The sequence below is a fragment of the Solanum verrucosum genome, unplaced genomic scaffold (genome assembly GCF_900185275.1).
Source record: "Solanum verrucosum unplaced genomic scaffold, falcon-dt-bn FXZP01000238.1, whole genome shotgun sequence".
Lineage (NCBI taxonomy): Eukaryota > Viridiplantae > Streptophyta > Magnoliopsida > Solanales > Solanaceae > Solanum > Solanum verrucosum.
This window is the reverse complement of record NW_026020630.1, coordinates 931813-950413: the sequence shown is the minus strand read 5'-3', so window position 1 is coordinate 950413 and position 18601 is coordinate 931813. Positions and strand designations below refer to the sequence as shown.

At 28.1% G+C, this 18601-nt stretch overlaps 2 protein-coding genes across 2 annotated transcripts in view; both read right to left on the bottom strand.

The window, feature by feature from the left end:
- Window positions 1-18601, bottom strand: part of LOC125811554 (uncharacterized) — a 134307-nt gene that overhangs the window by 35808 nt on the left and 79898 nt on the right. The gene's annotated exons all lie outside the window — the stretch shown is intronic.
- On the bottom strand, window positions 438-4727 carry LOC125811555 (cytochrome P450 734A1-like). Its single transcript, XM_049491061.1, has 5 exons — window positions 4386-4727; window positions 2962-3185; window positions 2155-2396; window positions 1311-1761; window positions 438-945 (listed from the first exon to the last, which is right to left on the bottom strand). The coding sequence occupies exons 1-5, from the start codon at window positions 4651-4653 to the stop codon at window positions 487-489; spliced, it is 1644 nt and encodes a 547-aa protein (XP_049347018.1). The 5' UTR covers window positions 4654-4727; the 3' UTR covers window positions 438-486.

Here is an 18601-nt window from a genome sequence, read left to right as displayed (position 1 = left end):
CCAAATCTTTTACATCTGCCACTGATTAATCGAATCTTATATTTCCTTTTTAATTAATTTTTTTTTTAAAAAGAGATGCAACAAAACTACCATTCAAGAAAAAGAAGGATATAGATGAGAATATTACAAAATTGTACTATGGCTTGAGCCCATATACATACATTACATATACATTTACATAAGAGTAGGAAAATGATGGAAAATCTACTAAATTGAGTCACTATGTAATAATAATCCTAACATAAACATGCCGAAAATCCAAGAAATTTTGGGCAAAATAAAAAGACAAGGCATGATGATGACTCTACTTGATTGGTTAGTTAGTAGTACTACTATTTGGTGAACAAAAAAAAAAATCAAGAAAAAAAGGAATAAAATAAATTTTCTCCCTACTCCTATAATTAATCCTTGCAACAACATAATTAATTTTTTTTTTCTTTTCTCCAAGAATATATGCACTCACACACCAAAAGGAGACTAGACATGTTATGAGCTTTTGTCAATTGTGGGGTCATGAGTCAACCGTTGTTTGAAGATGATGGGTGCACCATATTGAGGATGAAGTAGCATCAACACAGTTGGAGCGTGTTTATATTGTGGCGATAATCGTAAGACGTATCGCTGAAGTATAATTGCTAGAGTCAACTTAGTTTGCAAGATGGCTAAGTTCTGACCTATGCATTGGCGAACTCCAAGCCCAAATGGAATGTACCCCATAGGATGCTTAGCGGCTCGAGCCACCCCTTCGGAGAATCTACAAGGGTTGAACTCGTTAGCATCGTTACCCCATATAGCTTGATCGTGATGAATCGCTAGAATCGGAATCAATACTTCGGTCCCGAGAGGGATTTTGCATCCTCCGAGATCCACATCAGCCTTTGCTCTTCGAATCGTTGCGACGATCGGAGGGTAAAGGCGCAAGGACTCATTGAGAATCATGCTCAGCTGCAACACCAAATCATACCTCAATCAGATAAATAAATTTAAAAAACAAAAAAAAAAATATTTTTTTATGACAATTGGCAGCTTTTCAAAATTAATTGGTACTGAAGTAATGTTGTACTTAGCCTCTACTGGTGGTGATGGAATCCACACAAATAATTTAATAATTTGCAAGTACAATTAGCAAATTAATATTAAACTATTCGTTACTTAGTATTTACATCAAATCAATTAATTAACTATAGTCAACCGATATACATGACTCCTTTTGTCCTATTTTATATAATGAACATTCTTGTTTATATTTAGAAACAATTTCACTCAAAATTTTCCAAATTTATTCGATTTAACGAAGAGATTGTACCTACCATTTTAAGCTTGGCAAGATCATCTTTGGAAGGTATGGCACGTGAGCCACACACTTTGATCACCTCGTCGCATGCTAGGTCTTGCCACTGTGGATGCATAGCTAGTAAGACGGTCGTCCACGTCAGCAAATTCGACGTCGTTTGTTCACCAGCAAAGAAGAAAGTTTTGCATTCTTCAGCAATATCATTTGCAGTGATCATGGAGGGATTATTATTATGATTATGTGTTGACGAACTATGATGAATTGGGCTGTTAATGGATGATGATAATTGTGATGATTCCTTGATGCTTGCTTGGATCATAAGGCCCAATAAGTCTTTTGGCCCATTGTTTTCTTGCATCTCATTCTTCTCCCAATTATCTGTCCTTTCTTGAATCAAGGTCATTAACAACTTCTTAACCTCCGTGTCAAGTTTCCATGATTTGATGTTTCGCTTTGTGGGTAGGAACCTATTGACAAAAATAAAATAAAATTAGCATTTACTCTTTGATTATACTAAGTAATAATAGTAGAACTAGCGTTCACTGGTCACTTTGAAAAATAGCCAGTCGCGGATTTTCAAATATCATGATAATGTCCTAGAGTTTCAAATTCCATTTATGCAAAATGTGCAAAATCCCCAAATAGCCATTTTCAACCCCTAGCCACTTTTTGCCTTGTTTTTAAACAAATAGCCACAAATTCCATTGGTGAAATTCGAAGGCAATATCCTGGAGTATCACTGATAGAATTTGAAACTCCACGACAATGGCTATATTAGTCCACTGAATTAACGGGAACGGAACTTAAAGAGGGATCTCGAAAAAGGTCATACGAAACGAGAAATAAAAAATAATTTGCACCTGTAGCCAGGTATGAAGACTTTTTGAAATGCTTCAGAAGCAAGGACCATTTGTTGAGCTTGTAGCCTAAAAATAGCTTTTCCTTGTTTATAACTATGGCCAAAAGCTGTTTGTGCTACAATGTCTTCTGTTAGAGTTTGAAACCACTCTGATACTTCAATTTCTATCTCTCCATTCTTTAAATTTGGTGTCAATTTGTCCAACATTTCAATCACTTTGCTAGCTGCCCCTGGTACTAACAACTATACAAAAAAAATTAATTAATTAATTAACATACACTTGTTAAATGAAATAAGAATCTATAACATGTGACTCTTTTTTTCATTTTTGAGCCTCTGGTGTGTGAAATTCACTAATTCGACTAATCCAGAGTAGTACGGTAAAAATTCCACTATAGGAGGTTACTCCATAGGATGAAATTCACAAATAACTACTTTTCATCCCATGTATTTAAAAAATAGCCAATTTCTAGAATTTCAAAATCCTCGAGGGAAACTCGAGGATAATGACTTGAAATTCACTTGTGGAATTTGAAAGTCTAGGACAGTGCAGAAAAGTGGCTAGTTGATAATTTTTTGCAAATAGCCACACTTTTAGCACATCTATTTGAAAAATAGCCTATATCCTAGAATTTTAAAATCCACAAGTAATATCCTAAAATTTCACTTGTCAAATTTTAAAACTTCAAGACATTGGTTATTTACCAACCGCCGAAAAGTGGTTAGTGTTATTTCTACCACTCCATTCTGAAGGCCCGAACCTAATTTTTAAAAAAATGGTGAAATAAGAAAGGAAATTTTAACTTACTTTGAGATTTTCCATATGGAAAGTAGGGGTAATAATTTTCCTATGATGAGCCCATTTTTCACCTTTGAGACTAAGAAGACCATCTCCTTCAAGTTGTCTTATCAATGGATGAGCTTCATTTTTCTCATAAAATTCAGATTTTGTAGTGAAAATTTCTCTAATAAGATCAGGATCAGCCACAGCCAAACGTGGTGTTGGGCCAAACCACACTAGAAATGTTGCACCTGTAAAAAAAATTAAAAAAATTAAACTTAAACCCGTCAAAAAAATGTATAATTACTATATACTAATGTATATTAGCTAGCGATTGTAATTATTTTTGGCCAAACAACCAAAAATACATTCATAGTGTTTTCACCCAACTCACTTGTCTGATTTCTCATACAGTCGCTCAACTAATACTTATTATTATCATCAGCGAGATAATAATAACTATTATTTGAGTGATTATCTGAGTAATCAACGCGAAGAAAAAAAACAAAAGAGTAATAATGAGAAGGTGGAGAATTTTACACAAAAATAGAAATGACAGAAAGCAATATGTATTTATGAAGAAGTTAAACACAAAAACAGTAAAGAAAAATGAAATTGGCAAAATCAGTGATTCAGTATTTTCAGAGAGGATGGATAAATGTAGACCCTACAATAAAACAGAAAGGGGAAAAAAGCAAAAAAAAGAAATAAAAGAAAATGCCACTTACAAACATTATAAAAACTTCATCATCAAGAATTATAAGTTACAACAAAATCTAAAAGAACCATAAGGACAAAAAAATGAAACAGAAAAAAGAGATAAAAGTTCATGAAAACCCCATGACTATGATGTTCCAAAACATCAAAATTCTTTTATAAAAATTGGACCACAAAAAAAAAATCTCTAAATTTAATTATTTTTTTTAAAAAAAATTCTGCAACAATGTTCTGAAACACTGAACTTCACAACTCCACCAACTCATCAATATCAGAAAAGAAAAAGGACATTTAATTAAAGAAGTAAGTACAAAACAAGAAAGCCAGCTTTCAATACTTGAACCTCAAAAAAAAAAAACTTTATTTTTGTTTAGTTAAATCCTACTTTAATTTGTTTCAAGAAACTCCAACAATAAACACTCCCAACTTTTCAAGAAAACTCAAAATTTGCAAAAAAAATAAAATTGAACACTTTTTAATAGTATCAAGAAAGTTTAAAAGACTTAAACTTTATAACAATACTTATAACCCAATACTCAAAAACACAAAATTTGCAAAAAAATGAACACTTTTTAATAGTATCAAGAAAGTTAAAAAGACTTAAACTTTATAACCCAATACTCAAAAACACAAAATTTGCAAAATAAAAAATGAACACTTTTGAATGGTATCAAGAAAGTTAAAAAGACTTGAACTTTATAACAAACCAATAAAGCAAAATTTTAGAAACTTACCATAAATTTTCTTCCAATGATGATAGAAGGAAAGAACTCTTGGTAGAATATTGTGTGATAAAGGCATAGTTTGAGAAGAAGCCTTTAACATTAGACTAACAATTTCTTTAGCATTTCCAATGAAGAATTTATAAGGTGGACCTCTAATACCTTGTTTAGCAAAATGTTTTTCAATTTTTCTTGGTCTTAACCATAAATTACCAAAAACTCTTATCATAAAAATTGAAATCAACAAAGAAACTCCAACAATCTTCAACCAATTTTCCATTTTTTTTTTCTTCTTTTCTAGTTTGTGTTAATATGTTTTGTTTTGTGAGTGTGTTGTTCTCTTTTTAAATGAAAACAAAGTATTAGAGGAAAAGAGAGAGAAGTTTGTTTGGCAAGGCCAACGGCGTAGGGGCCGCCATTGGAATTATAAGGGTCAACGAATTAAATAAAATTATAAAAAAATAATATTTAATAAAAACTTTTTTTGAGACAATATTGCCCTTGTCTTTTTCTATCTAGTTTTTTTTTTTTTTTTTGTCTGTTGTTTGATATTCACATAGTAGTAACCTACTCTTCTTTTTTTTTTATAAGAAATCGAGTTCAGAATATGAAGAAGTTAAAGATATTCTAATATATATAAAATATTTTAATAATATAAAAATTTTACGAAAGAGAATTTTAATGAACGCATTCAGGCTTACCTAGCTCTGCCTTCGTTCACATTGAAACTTAGATTTAGGCATTGTTAAGAATTAAATTGAGAGAAATAAACATTTGTGTAGGCGTCATGTTGAATAATAATGGTTATGGGCATGGGAATTAACGATTAGAGGTAAATATGTGTTTAAAATTGAATGGTATTAGTAAATATATATAAAAATATATAACTAACGACGAATATAACTTTCTTTGAAGAGTAAGTACAACAATAAATCTGATTATTTTTCTTCTTTTTTATTTTTTTCCCACTCGATATATGTTATTCATATTAAATTTCAAATTCAAATATTAGTTGGAACACATTTCTGAAGGCAACACTTCATTTTTAAAAATTCAAATTAATTTTTTTTTTTATTAAGAACGAAAAAGTCTCAGCTATCCTACCACATAGTCACATTAATATTCCATTGAATCTATTTTGGCTTTTTTCAACTTTACACATATATATAAACAATGTATGAAAATGAAAAAAAACCATTATATTATCACATTTGTGGTTTCAGCAAGAACCTACCAACATCAAAATTGATGGGCTGTCTTTATATAGCTCAAGTCTTATGACCATTTCTTATACTTTTTTTTTTCTTCAAGAAAAAATCAATTTTAGCTCAAAAATCTTGAATTCCACTATGAATTTAATTGGACTTTATTGCATTGACCAATTTTTTTATTTTTTTTGAAAATATGGAGATTAACATTAGCATATAAAATAATAACTATGTTTTGATTTAAAGATAATTGATGTCAACCAGCGATATGAATATTTTCACTAACTTATGTCGTTCTATTTAAGTTCATTTTGTATTCTATTTTACAAAGATTTATCATGATAAATTTATTATTTTTACATTGATTTTCAACTTACTGTCATCAGCGACAAAACCATCTTTATATTTATGAAGTCAATTTGACTCGGTCAATAATTTTGATCTAAATACTCTATTATTCGGTTGAATTCAAGTTTTAGCTTAGCATTTTGCTAGCTTTAATATTATGTTGGTTCAACTATTTCTTATGCTTGAAATAGCTATACAACAACTACTTAAGCTTACTTTTTCGATTTACACCCATTATCTCAAGTTTTGAATTAAACTAATCAATGGTCATAAATAATTTGCGAGAGAAAATTAAAATTTATTACTGAATAATTCGTAGATAGAGCATAAAGATCGTAAAATAATCATTAGGCAAAAGTAATTATAATTCAGAATTGACAAATTAAAAGAGTTCACCTATAACCATAACCATTTTACTTTATTCAAGTACTTTAAGACCAATAATGTGAACAAACTCAGATAAGTAAAATTATTTTATATTAATGTGGCATGCTTTAGGAAAAATGGAATATTAAGCTAGTATAAATGCTTGCATAAGATGATGGTATGGATGATCTAATTGTTGAGTAATATTATTTTAGTATGTGTTTTGATTAGGTGGATGGCAATTTTAATCACAAGCATCAAATTCATGGCAACCTTAGGAGAAAACAGACAGGCATGAGGTGTAAACTTGCTACTATTATTTTAGGAATATGTTGTCACATGTTATCTAATTTTATGCAACTACTAACAACCCCCTCCCCTCGCCCCCCTAAAAAATTTAAAAAATTGAAGAAGACAGATATAAATATAAAAGAAGAAATAGAAACTTACAGATGGAATGTCAATCTATAAGTACTCAACCATACTTGGTAAAAAATAATCACAAATGTTTTTTTAATTATTATTAATATTTTTCTCTCGTTGTTCGATATTCGCATTGGGACATGACTATATCTGGATTTATGCTGGAAAGGTTCACATTGAGAAGTAAAGTTAGCATTTTCTAGTAAAGACGACTTTGTATCACAGAAGATTCAAACTTGAGACTTCTATTAAGGATGAAAGAGTACTTACGACTCCAACACAGTTCTTGTTGGTGTATAAATTTTTCTTAAATCATAACTATATGAACATCATGCATTATTTATTTAACAAATATAATTGAGTTCTACCATTCCAATTCAATAACGAAATTTCCTTGAGGATAGTAAAGATAATATATATGTATTTGTGTGTATATATACTTATCTTTTCTTGAAAGTCGTTTTACTTAGTGAAATTTTCATGTTTTTAATTCTCATTTTCTTAAGCATGGAAAAATATATATATCCAATTTTAACTTTTAAATCTCGAATTAGTGTGAAAATATTAATAAAATATTTTTAACGTTTTATTGTATAATTTATCCCCTTCTTTTTTCTTAATAAAAGACTTTCTTCATAAAGTTGAAAATTTGTTAGTATGAGCTGTATATATTTATTTCAATAGGCCACCCATTATTACTATTTTTAAAAATGTTCTTGCTCGCCATGCACAAATTTTACTACCTAATAAAATATTATTTGGGGAATTAGCATTTTTAATTCCTTAGTGTTGATAAATTCTTATTCTGGTCCTTCTAATTTATAATAATTCAGAATACTTAATTAACCCTATAATCACACTTTTGATCCTTTTGATGGTGAATCTTTACAAATTTAACAAATTATCAAGTGTCGAAGTATTCAACTATCAACGTATTATGTTAAAACTGTACTGTTATTTCATATTGGATATATTATAATTCTAAAAATAGTCGAATTATCACATCTTTATATACAAATGGATTTAAAAAAACACATACATTTTAGTTACTTAAAGAAAAAATATACTTAATAAAAGATTATTATTATTAAACCCATAATTTACCAAAAATTGAGAGACCAAAAGTGCAATTATCTCATATTTTTTTGATTAATTATCCCAATTTACTTCTATTAAATATTTCTATACTTTCTTTTAATCTATTAGAAACAACTTCTCTACCTTCACAAGATACAAGTAAAAGTGATACACACCATCTTTTTTTAGATCTTGCTTATGAAAGTACACGGGATATGTTGTTGTCGTTGTCGTTGTTATAATTATTTTATATATCAATAAATTACTACAATTATTACCTTGTAAAGAAATAGTTTGACCTTGCTTACATAATTGTTAGTTATGAGTCATAAGAGGTAATATAATTAAATTTAAATTATATCCACTAATTCAAATGACGTGCTCATTACTCTTATTATTATTAAAATATAAAAATAAATATTTTTTCATTCAGGCTGGATGGAATTAGTTGAAGAGTCATTTCAAGTATATATAAATGTAAACAAACTAATACTTTATGTGACACATACAACTTTTCTTTGCTTTCAATGGCCAAAATTCAAAGTTTTTTTTTGCAATTTTGACCTAAAACGCGTAAATGATTTCCATGCATTTATATATATATATATATATATATATATATATATATATATATATAATGAAATAATAAATAGATGATATTAAATGTGTCTTGCTATACATCATAAATAAATTAATAGTTATCAATATATGTGTGTATGACATATGATTTGAAGCAAAATTATTAGTTAAGTCAATTAGGTCGTTCGTTTACAACTTTATTTTGTTTTATTTTTAAAAAATGGTTTAACCATTCGATATTGGAAGGGATACTTTAAAAAAAAAATATATTGGAAGGGATGAAGTGCAAATATAATCACTTTTAGGGCTTTCATTTAAAATCAAAATAAAAGTCACTTTATTTGACTTGATCATTCTGCTAAGAACGGGCGATTTCTTGAGCAACTCTTAGTTCTGCTTGTATTTAAAACTAAATTATATTATAAAATTCTTGAAAAGTTCATCGAAAATATTCTCAACGAGCTGACTACTCATTAAACTTCACTGAATATTCTATTGTTTTTTTAAAAGTAGTGCATGTTGAATCGTACTCGTATGTCTAGTTCTTGTTATATTGTGTAGATTTCATAATACATTTCTTGACGATTTTTATGATTCGAACGAATTTCAATCATACAATCATTAACTTTAATTTCATGTGCCATGTGATTCACAATGTCAAAACACAATTATTCATGCATGAGGGGGGGGGGGGGGGGGGGCTGTTATCAAGTAGTTGTTTGTTATGTTCTAAGTAAATCTAAATATTATTGTATTTTAAAAAAAAAAAAAAAATTATAATTGTCACGTTATTAAATAAATATAAAAAATTATACTTCTGATTAAAATGACCATAAAAATTAAGTAGGCAAAGTTAGATACCCATGAAAGTTAATTGGGTAATTTGAATGACTTTTAGAAGATATATTAAACAAAATTGAGTGACCATTTAGGCATTTAACTCCAAAAATGAGACTTTTAATTCGGTGTTTCCATCTTTAAATTCTTGAAGTTAATCAAAAATATATTTGATGAGTTTCGTCGTAAATTCATGTTTTTTAAGTAGTGCATACTAATCTCCGACTAATTGTTATTATACTAAGTAAACTATCTAGTATAAAACATTTCTTATCAATTTTATTTATATATTTTCATGATACAGACATAATAAAAAATCATTAGTTAAGAATGAACGAATTCCAACTAAACAAAAATTTCACACCTTGTCAATGGTCCAACTTGACTATTTATCAATTTTTACGTTACATGTGTGATTCACAATGTCAACCACAATTATATGTATGAAATCTCCTGAAAAAAGAAGAAGACAAAAATGGAAAAATAAGTATTATTAATAATTGTCTGTATTTTAGGATGAGAACACAAAACATAAAATGAGAAAAATAAAAAAAATTGTAACTTTCTAAAAATGTTATAAATAGTCAGGAACTCAGAGGTGTGTTACATTATTTCCTAAAACTTCAGGACAAAAAATAATAATTTAAATCGAAACTTTATTCTAGAGAAATTATAAATATATTGAAAAAATTGCGTGACTTAGTTAACTCAGTCCTTCAATTATCTTTTATAGTGATAGTTTTTTAAAATATACATAATATAGTGATAGTTTGAGATTTTATACACGGATACACTTATTATCTACACATATACAATTAGATGAATATATTGTATACGCACGAATACATTTATTACGTGTGTGACAATATATTTCACTATTATTATATGCACGCTAAATAATACTATTTACCAAATTTTCCCTAAATATACATTGACTTATTGTTATGTTGTAAACTTGCCACGATATCTTTTCCCCTTTGAACATTGACTATATTTTATTACAAGACAAATGTTCACATTTCTATTCTTGTTAACTAATTAAATGCTAAACATTATAAGTCATGTGATACACAAATAAATTTGCTTGCTCTAAAGAATCAAAACTTTAATTTAGAGTAGGTTTAGTTAATTCTTAGACATTTAATACCAATCTAACTAATTAATAGTCATATGCTAAGCGTTCAACATTTTTGACAAACATGTTCCTTGGAAATCTATCATAAATATTAGATTTTCGATAGGAAATTCATCAAAAAAATACTTACGACGAATATAATTTCAATAGTTCTATCAGAAATTTGATTTTTCTTATAGTATTGGGCTATGTTTTTTAAGCAAAAACCGTGTAAGATATCATTGAAATATATGTATATCTACTTAATTTCAGTCTATTATATATAGCGGTGACTGGTAAGTGCTAAATACTTTGTTATGTATCATTTGTTATAAATTATGTAACATATATGATATGTATCTCTACTTGTTGAAATTTTCTACCAAACACTTAAATCATAAATACATAATATGTGTATTTTTAATTTTATTTAATGTTAATATTGACCTATTGAGCTTCCAAATGTGAAAATGATGGATAAAGCAATTAGCAAAAAGTGGACCAAATATTTCTCATGTATATTGAGTGAAAGGAACAAAGAGCATTACCTAAAGGTACAAGTAAAGAATGTAGAAATTGTGTTTGACTCAAATTCCCTCAACCAAATAATGAACTTTTTTCACAAAAATAGAATGTTGAATGAATCAATTTTCCAATTTCCATAAAGACGATACATTTATAGTTAGGTAATTAATTTTATTCTCTAGAATTAATTAGACAAACCATCAAAACATTTCTCAAATTAGTTGGATGAATACATGTTCCACCATTGAATTATATATATGCACACAACACAAACACACATATAAAATCACTTGTATTAAAACCTTGAAAATTTCCAAAAAAAAAGTTATTTTCTATATTTCAATTTTCATATGTAAAGTTTGAAATTGAAATAATAAATCAATTTTACAATAGATATTTTTTTTTCAAAATTTTGAAACACTAATTACATAATTTTACTTCTTGAACATGAATATCTGAACTAGCGAGTCATTGTTCAAGAATTCTCATTTAAACACCTTATATCGATCATCCACACACAATATTTTAATCCATGTATTTCAACAATAACATATTCTTATATAATTCGATTGTATAAATATTTTTCACATCGTCAATGCAAAAGAAGTTTTTTTTTTTTTTTTTTTTTTTTTTGGAATGTTGCTCTTAAATTTATGCACATGGGAACAAGGGTGACTATTTAAGGGGTCACTAGTGATGTGGGGATATATGCTGTGGAAGAAGCAACAAAGGAGTACCCACAAAAGGGCAACTTCCCCCAAATCTTGTCTTAATAATCCCAAGACATGTTTGAGCCATGTGCCCTTCATGGGTCCTACCTTATTATTCATACAAAAACAATATCAAACATTTTTTTAAAAAATAAAAAATAAAAAAAATTTCCTCTTACTTGTCTCTCATAACTAAAATAGTGAGGCAACTTTTTTTTTTTTCTCCATCTTGACAAGATTGAAGTGCCTTATTGTCATTATTGTTAATTTGTTTTGTATCAAATCTTGGATTCATCTTTACACTGTGCTTTGTTTTTAACATTTGATTTGAAGTTTTTATTTTTTTTATTTTTTTATCACTATATGAAATATTTAAGATGTAGTGGCAGTGTCTAGTCATGTGTCCTATATTGTCCTAGTGGTTCTACACTAAGGTGTGTTTGGTAGTCCTATATGATCATGTGCCCTTATTATGGGGGGTAAAGACAAATATATTTCTAAACTATCGTAAATGATATGCAAATACCCTATGTCATACTCTTGGGACATTGGTGCCCCTGCCACCCAAAAACTAAAGCATATATGCCCTTCACTCTAACGGAAGACTAAATAGAGATATGTGGCGCAATTTTATCTCTCGATCCGATATTTAATAAATGTCGGGTCAATGGATAAGATTATGATACATGTATGTCCGTTAGTATAAAGGGTATCTATGCTCTAGTTTTTGGACGGCAGGGGCACCAATGTCCCAAAAGTATGACAGAGGGCATCTGCATACCATTTACGATAGTTCAGGGGTATATTTGTCCTTTTTTCCTTTTTTTGATAGGTAAAAAGAAAATATTGTCCTAATACTCAAGAGCATTTATATATAATTTAAACAGATACAATTACTATAAACAAATTGATATTAGCTACGAACTCCACCAATGATCTATCATAACTCGTATCTAATATAATGTTTTGATAATTTATCATTAATTCATCGATAAATATAAATAGCGACAAGTTTTATTGTTTTACTATAGAATTTGTCCATGACTAACTTCACAAGGAAAATCTTTGTGGGCATGAGTTAACTTAGTTGGTATAAGGTGATATGAGTAGAATTCAAATGAAAATGTTATGATTCATAAATCGAACTTAATTTATTTAGGATTGAGGCGTAACAATTATTGTTGCCATCATCCAATGCATGTTTACAGTTAAATTAATGTTCATTTATTGACAAATTAAATGATGTATCAATCACAGAGCTCATAAATCAATATTTATCCATTAATGTACAAAATCCATCATATTAATAAGTAAATTACTATTGGCTTTTTTAGCTTTTATAACTATGAGTACTCAAACAGAGATATCAATTCTGATAGAAAATCTATTTTTGTCCTAAATTTATCTGTTCATGGCCCAGCTTTACTATTACAATTTTCAGAACTTTAGAAGGACAAAACAAAACATAAAAAGAGGTACTGACAAATTTGCTACTGTTATACTTCAAAATCAAATTAAAACTTTTTTTTAGAGGTTAATTTATATACACGTTAGTATTTACCTTATAATTCATACATATTTATCTATTTTAGCAGGTAATATGTTGTAAGAATACTTAACTATAGATATCCGCTGAATGACCTGTAAGAAATTATTTACATGTATATAGAGTATATATAACTTGAAGTTTACCTTTGTTTGTTATAGGAGATAATATGTCTTTTATTTTATAATAATTTCACAGTTTAAAGAAATTTACTTAGATACATTCTTTGATTGATTTGACTGTGTAAAAAATTCTTTATACGAATAGTGTGATCTTCAGAACAACTCAAACTTAAGAGTAATTTTAAATTATAGTCAATTAGGATCTTTCGCGCTAGAGCTTCATAATAAGATAATGTGAGATGATTTGCTAATAAGAAGATAAATGAAGCAGAATTAAATGACAGAAGTATTGAAAATATTTCTAAATTTGACATAAATTATTAGTTTCATGTCCGAATTATTGATAGCCTTAAAAACACTTTTCTACTTGAATAAATAAATTTAGACACACCCCGATCTACCACATAACATAACAAGTGGTCTCAAACTCTTGTAGGAGTATGAGACTCTTAATAAAAAAAAAACAAAGAAAAGTGTTGAAAACACTCCTAAATTTGACGATAATTTAGGGGTGTATTTCACTGATATTGCAAAATCAGCGGTATATTTAAGTTCACTTAGTTAAGTTAAAAGATATTTTTAAAATTGTCAATAGTTTGATGATAAAATGAGTAATTCATACCAAATTTAATAGTGTTTTCAATACTTTCCTCAAAGAAAATTGATGAAAAAATTGAGTAATTTCGAATAATATAGTAGGAAGGAAAGGACAAAACAAGAAATGCAATGAACACATAATATTTGGCATTATTGAAAATGACCAAAATAAATTTAACAAACAAAGGCTGCAGCTGATGTATGTACCTTTATATGATTTATATTTATCCAATTTTAACTTTTGCTTTATAAGTTCTTTTTTTTCCTTTCAATTCTTTTAGTCCCACTTTAATGTAGGATTGATGACAAAAAAAAAAAAAAGCTGTCAATTTATCAGGTAAAAATCAATTGTCATGTTGTTATATTGGAAATATTTTGGCTGCTCTTATCTACAATTATTAATTTTAAAAGTTCCTTTTTATAGAAAATAAATAAATTCAAGAAATTAAAATCCATTAATTACTTCATTGATTTAAAGGGGAGTTTGATGTAATGGTAAAATTATTTTTATATGTATTAATAGAGATTATGGGTTCGGATCGTGAAATCAACCTCGCTAATTGCATCTAGGGGTGAGAAACGCACCCACCTATTTAACTTAATGTATTTGAATTTTTGATCCTCTCAATTCAATTAATTTAAAACTTAAGGTAATACATAGTTCAAATTGACGCATACTTTTTTTTATTAAAATATTCTACGGATTTTTTTATATGTTATATGTAGTCAGAATAAAAGAAAAAAATATTGTTAATTATAAGAGGAGAAACACATAAATTAAAATTTAGTAAGAATTGAATAACTTAGGCTATAACTTATTGTGTAATCCATTTTGACTCAAGTAACTTTTGGATTGGCCAAGGACATCCTTCCTTATTTTTGATCCGTCCAAAATCAATTCAACTTTGTTATTTAATACCCCTATTCATGTAACTCCACATCTCCGGTGCTTCTTTTTCCGAATCTTGCATGAATGCGAGATGCTTTCATGTACTGTACTATTCTTTTTATATCCTTGATTAGAGCTTGTGATTATTAATTAACTCTAAAAAAAATTTATACATTTAAATGCATTTAACTTTTTTTAATATGTATGAGGCAAGTGTTGGTCGATTAAGAATTTGCACATTCAGAAATGAAATATGAGTGAAATGAGGATGTTGAGATGAGGTTGTGGACATATAATGAGAGATAAGATTATTAGACATGAAGTTATGACAAGATGAGTATGATCTTAATGGTGGACAAGATGAATGAGTTGTGACTGAGATGATTATGCCCCGATAAGAAGGTATGAGAGGTTGACTATGGTGGGTATGAAGAGATGTAGAGATAGAACCGACGAAATATTGAGGAGATGTGATTAGACAGAACATGACATTCCTGCTACTTACCGAGGATAATATCCTAGCTAGGAGAATATGAAATCGGACATTAAAATTGAATGTTAATAAATAGTCTAGCATCAGTCTAATTTTGTTTATTATTAGAGTATCAAAGATCTAAGAAGAGGACAATCAGAAAATCCTGTTGCAAAAATAAAAGAGTACAAAATTTCCACTTCAAAATTCCATTTATAAGTCCATATAAGGGAAAAGAAGACAAAATTTAAAAGTTTGGGAGACAAAAATAACAGAAAAATTCTAAGTGTACCAAAATTGATCTAATAATTATTGGGATGATCATATAATTATTGAAAGTGCATGTTATAAAACTTGTTCCTATATATGTAAGACAAATTAAATAATTGAACAAAAAGCTCTCTTTTTGTATAGTTTTCTTTTCATAAAATAAAATCAGAGAAGAGATTTAAAAAATGAGACAAACAAAAATAACTGAAAATTTCCAAAATTGATCTACTAATTATTGGGATGATCATATAATTATTAAAAGTGAATGTTATAAAACTTGATGATCCCATATATATAAGACAAATTAAATAAGCTCCTCTCTTTTTTTCTTTTTCTTTTTTTATATATATAGTTTTTCTCTTTTTAAAACAAAATCGAAGACTTTAAAAAATAATATAATTTAAAAGGTGGAATTATTAGATTTTGTAAAGACAACCAACAATTGAGCAAAAAAAGGGATATGCTTAAAGGTCTACTAGCAAATCTCAACCCCACCATATCACATCTTTTTTATTGCATAAAAGATTAGTTCAAATTCATCCTTTAGACATGGATAAAGAAAAACCCCATAATACCCATAAATAAATTAATTATGTCATTACTTATTAATAGAAACTTTTAATTTGCACTCCAAGCTAAGAAAACTTTTTTTTCATTCACTTTTTTTTATTTTTTATAAGTCGAAATGGGTTAAGACTTTATTTGTTTGCATAGTTCTGATTAGATCTAAGTGTTTAGGATATATAACAAAATCTCAATATCATTATGTCTATTTATGAATTTTTCACCAAGAAGACAATTCACCACGACTTTAGATATTTACTTTCACTCATAACTACCCCCTCAATCACAACTATAAATGTCGTCAATTACCATCACCTACCATTCGCCACCTATAACCATCATTCTTAGCCACAATCATTATTATCATCAATCATTATAATCAATAGTCACTATCATTAGTCACTACTTACAATCAACACTATCAACAGCCATCACATTTCTAATTGCTATTGATAATCATCATCGTCTGCCACAAACATATTTCATTAATCACAAATTCTATTTGGCACTGTCATTAGTTATCACTGCCAATTTTCTATTTAGTATATATATATAACTTAAATCCTTATTCTTTTAACTCCTATAATTAATTCATTTTCAAGATCCTTAAATCATGCTTACATACTCATCCTTAATAGGTTAATGGGGCCTCAATAGACCTAGATAAGTAGCAAATTATAGTTATTGATTTTGGATTATCTTCTTTAATCAAGATTTCTGTTAAATGGAAGTTAACATCATTCAAAATCTTTTTAGATATAGTCAAAAAAGTTAGTAACATTAACATAATGGTCAAAGAATCAAATTGGAAAAGCCATTCAATCTAAAATAAATCATTGTAACTTCATTTATCATTCAAAAACTCAAATCAAATCCATAATTACGCATGAAATCAAAAGATTCTTCTAATTATTCACAAGTCACAACATGATCAAGAATCCATAAAGTATGTTTTACCACTCTTTGAACTTCCTCTTAAAACTACTATTACCACTCTTGAACTTTTTCTTTTTTTTTAAAAAAAAGAAGAGCTTATTGCTACACTTTAAAAGAACAAAAATTACGGTGGAATGGTAAAAGTTCTTTTATTCTTAATAAGAGCTTTCGTGTTCAAGTCCATAGTATTAGGGGTTTTGCCTGATTTTCTTTTCATATTTGAGTTTTAATTTTCATTAGAAGGAAAGTCAAAACAATACCATAATTGCTTTAATTTATCCTGAAAGGAAAATATAATTCTCTTTCATATTTGATTTATTCCTTTCTTGGAGGAAAAATTTGGAAGTTTATAAATTGAAGACTATTCTTCTCATACAAGAACACAAATGTAGTCATTAAAGAATTTTGTTTATGGGGACTAGGGAGATTATTCTCCCAGTAGAGTTTATGTTTTTTAATGACCAAATCATATTAATTACATGTTTTTAGTATGTTTTTCTTTGTCATCTAATTTATCACCAACATAATTTATAATTATAAGTTTCCGCGTGATACCATGATTCTTTGAACCCAACACATAGCAGGAAACTAAATCTCTCATCCCTAACTGACATGGGACATTCAACACCGTCCCTCATGCTCAAGACTGGACATTTGGTCACGACTTTGGAGCCCTTTTTAAAATTCGTAATCCAAAAAAAATAAACAATAATTCTCATGGCCAAACAGCTCCCACATATCTATCGAGTTTAAATCTTATATCCGCATATGCATCTCTCTATATAAATATATATATTCAAGTTCACCCATAGATACTGTTGATTATAAAGTGTGTAATCCAAATTCATGCTTATCAAGTGATTGAATTTAGTCAAGAAAGGTTCATTACTAGTACAAAAATGATCATGCTCAAATTTGACTTTGAACTCTTATTAGCAAACAATAATTAGAATTAGGATCAAGTCAAGCTCTATAATACTATTCAAAACTCAACTTCACTAATTCAATTGTCACAATTGCTTAATCACCTTTTTTTTTTTTCCTTTCCTCATAAGATTTTTTATGACTTAGAGATATATCGAAAATAATCCCTCTATCTAGTATAGGAAGGAATAAGTTCTGCGTAAATTTTATCTAAAATTCACTTTAAAATTATATTGAATATGTTAATAATGTTTTATTACTTTTTTTTGAGTTGTTTTTATCTTGAATAACAATACTAGCTATTATAGAGTTCAGAATTGTCAAGAAAATTAAATGAGATGGGATAGAAGGAATCCAATATATCTTTTGTATGGTTACATCGATTCTGAAATATGATGGGAAAGTACATGAATTTTTATTTTTTTTTAGATAAATTTTGTTTCTCAAATTTGTGATTAAAAAAAAAGCAAAAAATATGTTGAGTAGAAGAATCCAAAAACTAACCAACTTTTACTGTTTGCAACTTTTTTGGATACAATTATGGGATGAAAAATGTGGCTTGCCTCAAAAGGGTGTGTTTGGTACGATGGAAAATATTGTTTAAAATAAATTGTTTTCTAGACAATAATGAAACAAATAATTCATATTTTTATTAAATATAGTGGTGCAGTCAGAATTTTAAACGTGTTAAAACATAAAAAAATAAATATACGAAGAACTC

What these genes read in the sequence shown, in the direction of transcription:
- LOC125811555 (XM_049491061.1), bottom strand. Translation starts at nt 4,653, where the DNA reads ATGGAAAATTGGTTGAAGATTGTTGGAGTTTCTTTGTTGATTTCAATT. An exon ending in TCCATATGGAAAATCTCAAA is followed by an intron (nt 2,397 to 2,961) that starts GTAAGTTAAAAT and finishes TTTTTTGTATAG; the next exon opens with TTGTTAGTACCAGGGGCAGC. An exon ending in GTCTTCATACCTGGCTACAG is followed by an intron (nt 1,762 to 2,154) that starts GTGCAAATTATT and finishes TTTTGTCAATAG; the next exon opens with GTTCCTACCCACAAAGCGAA.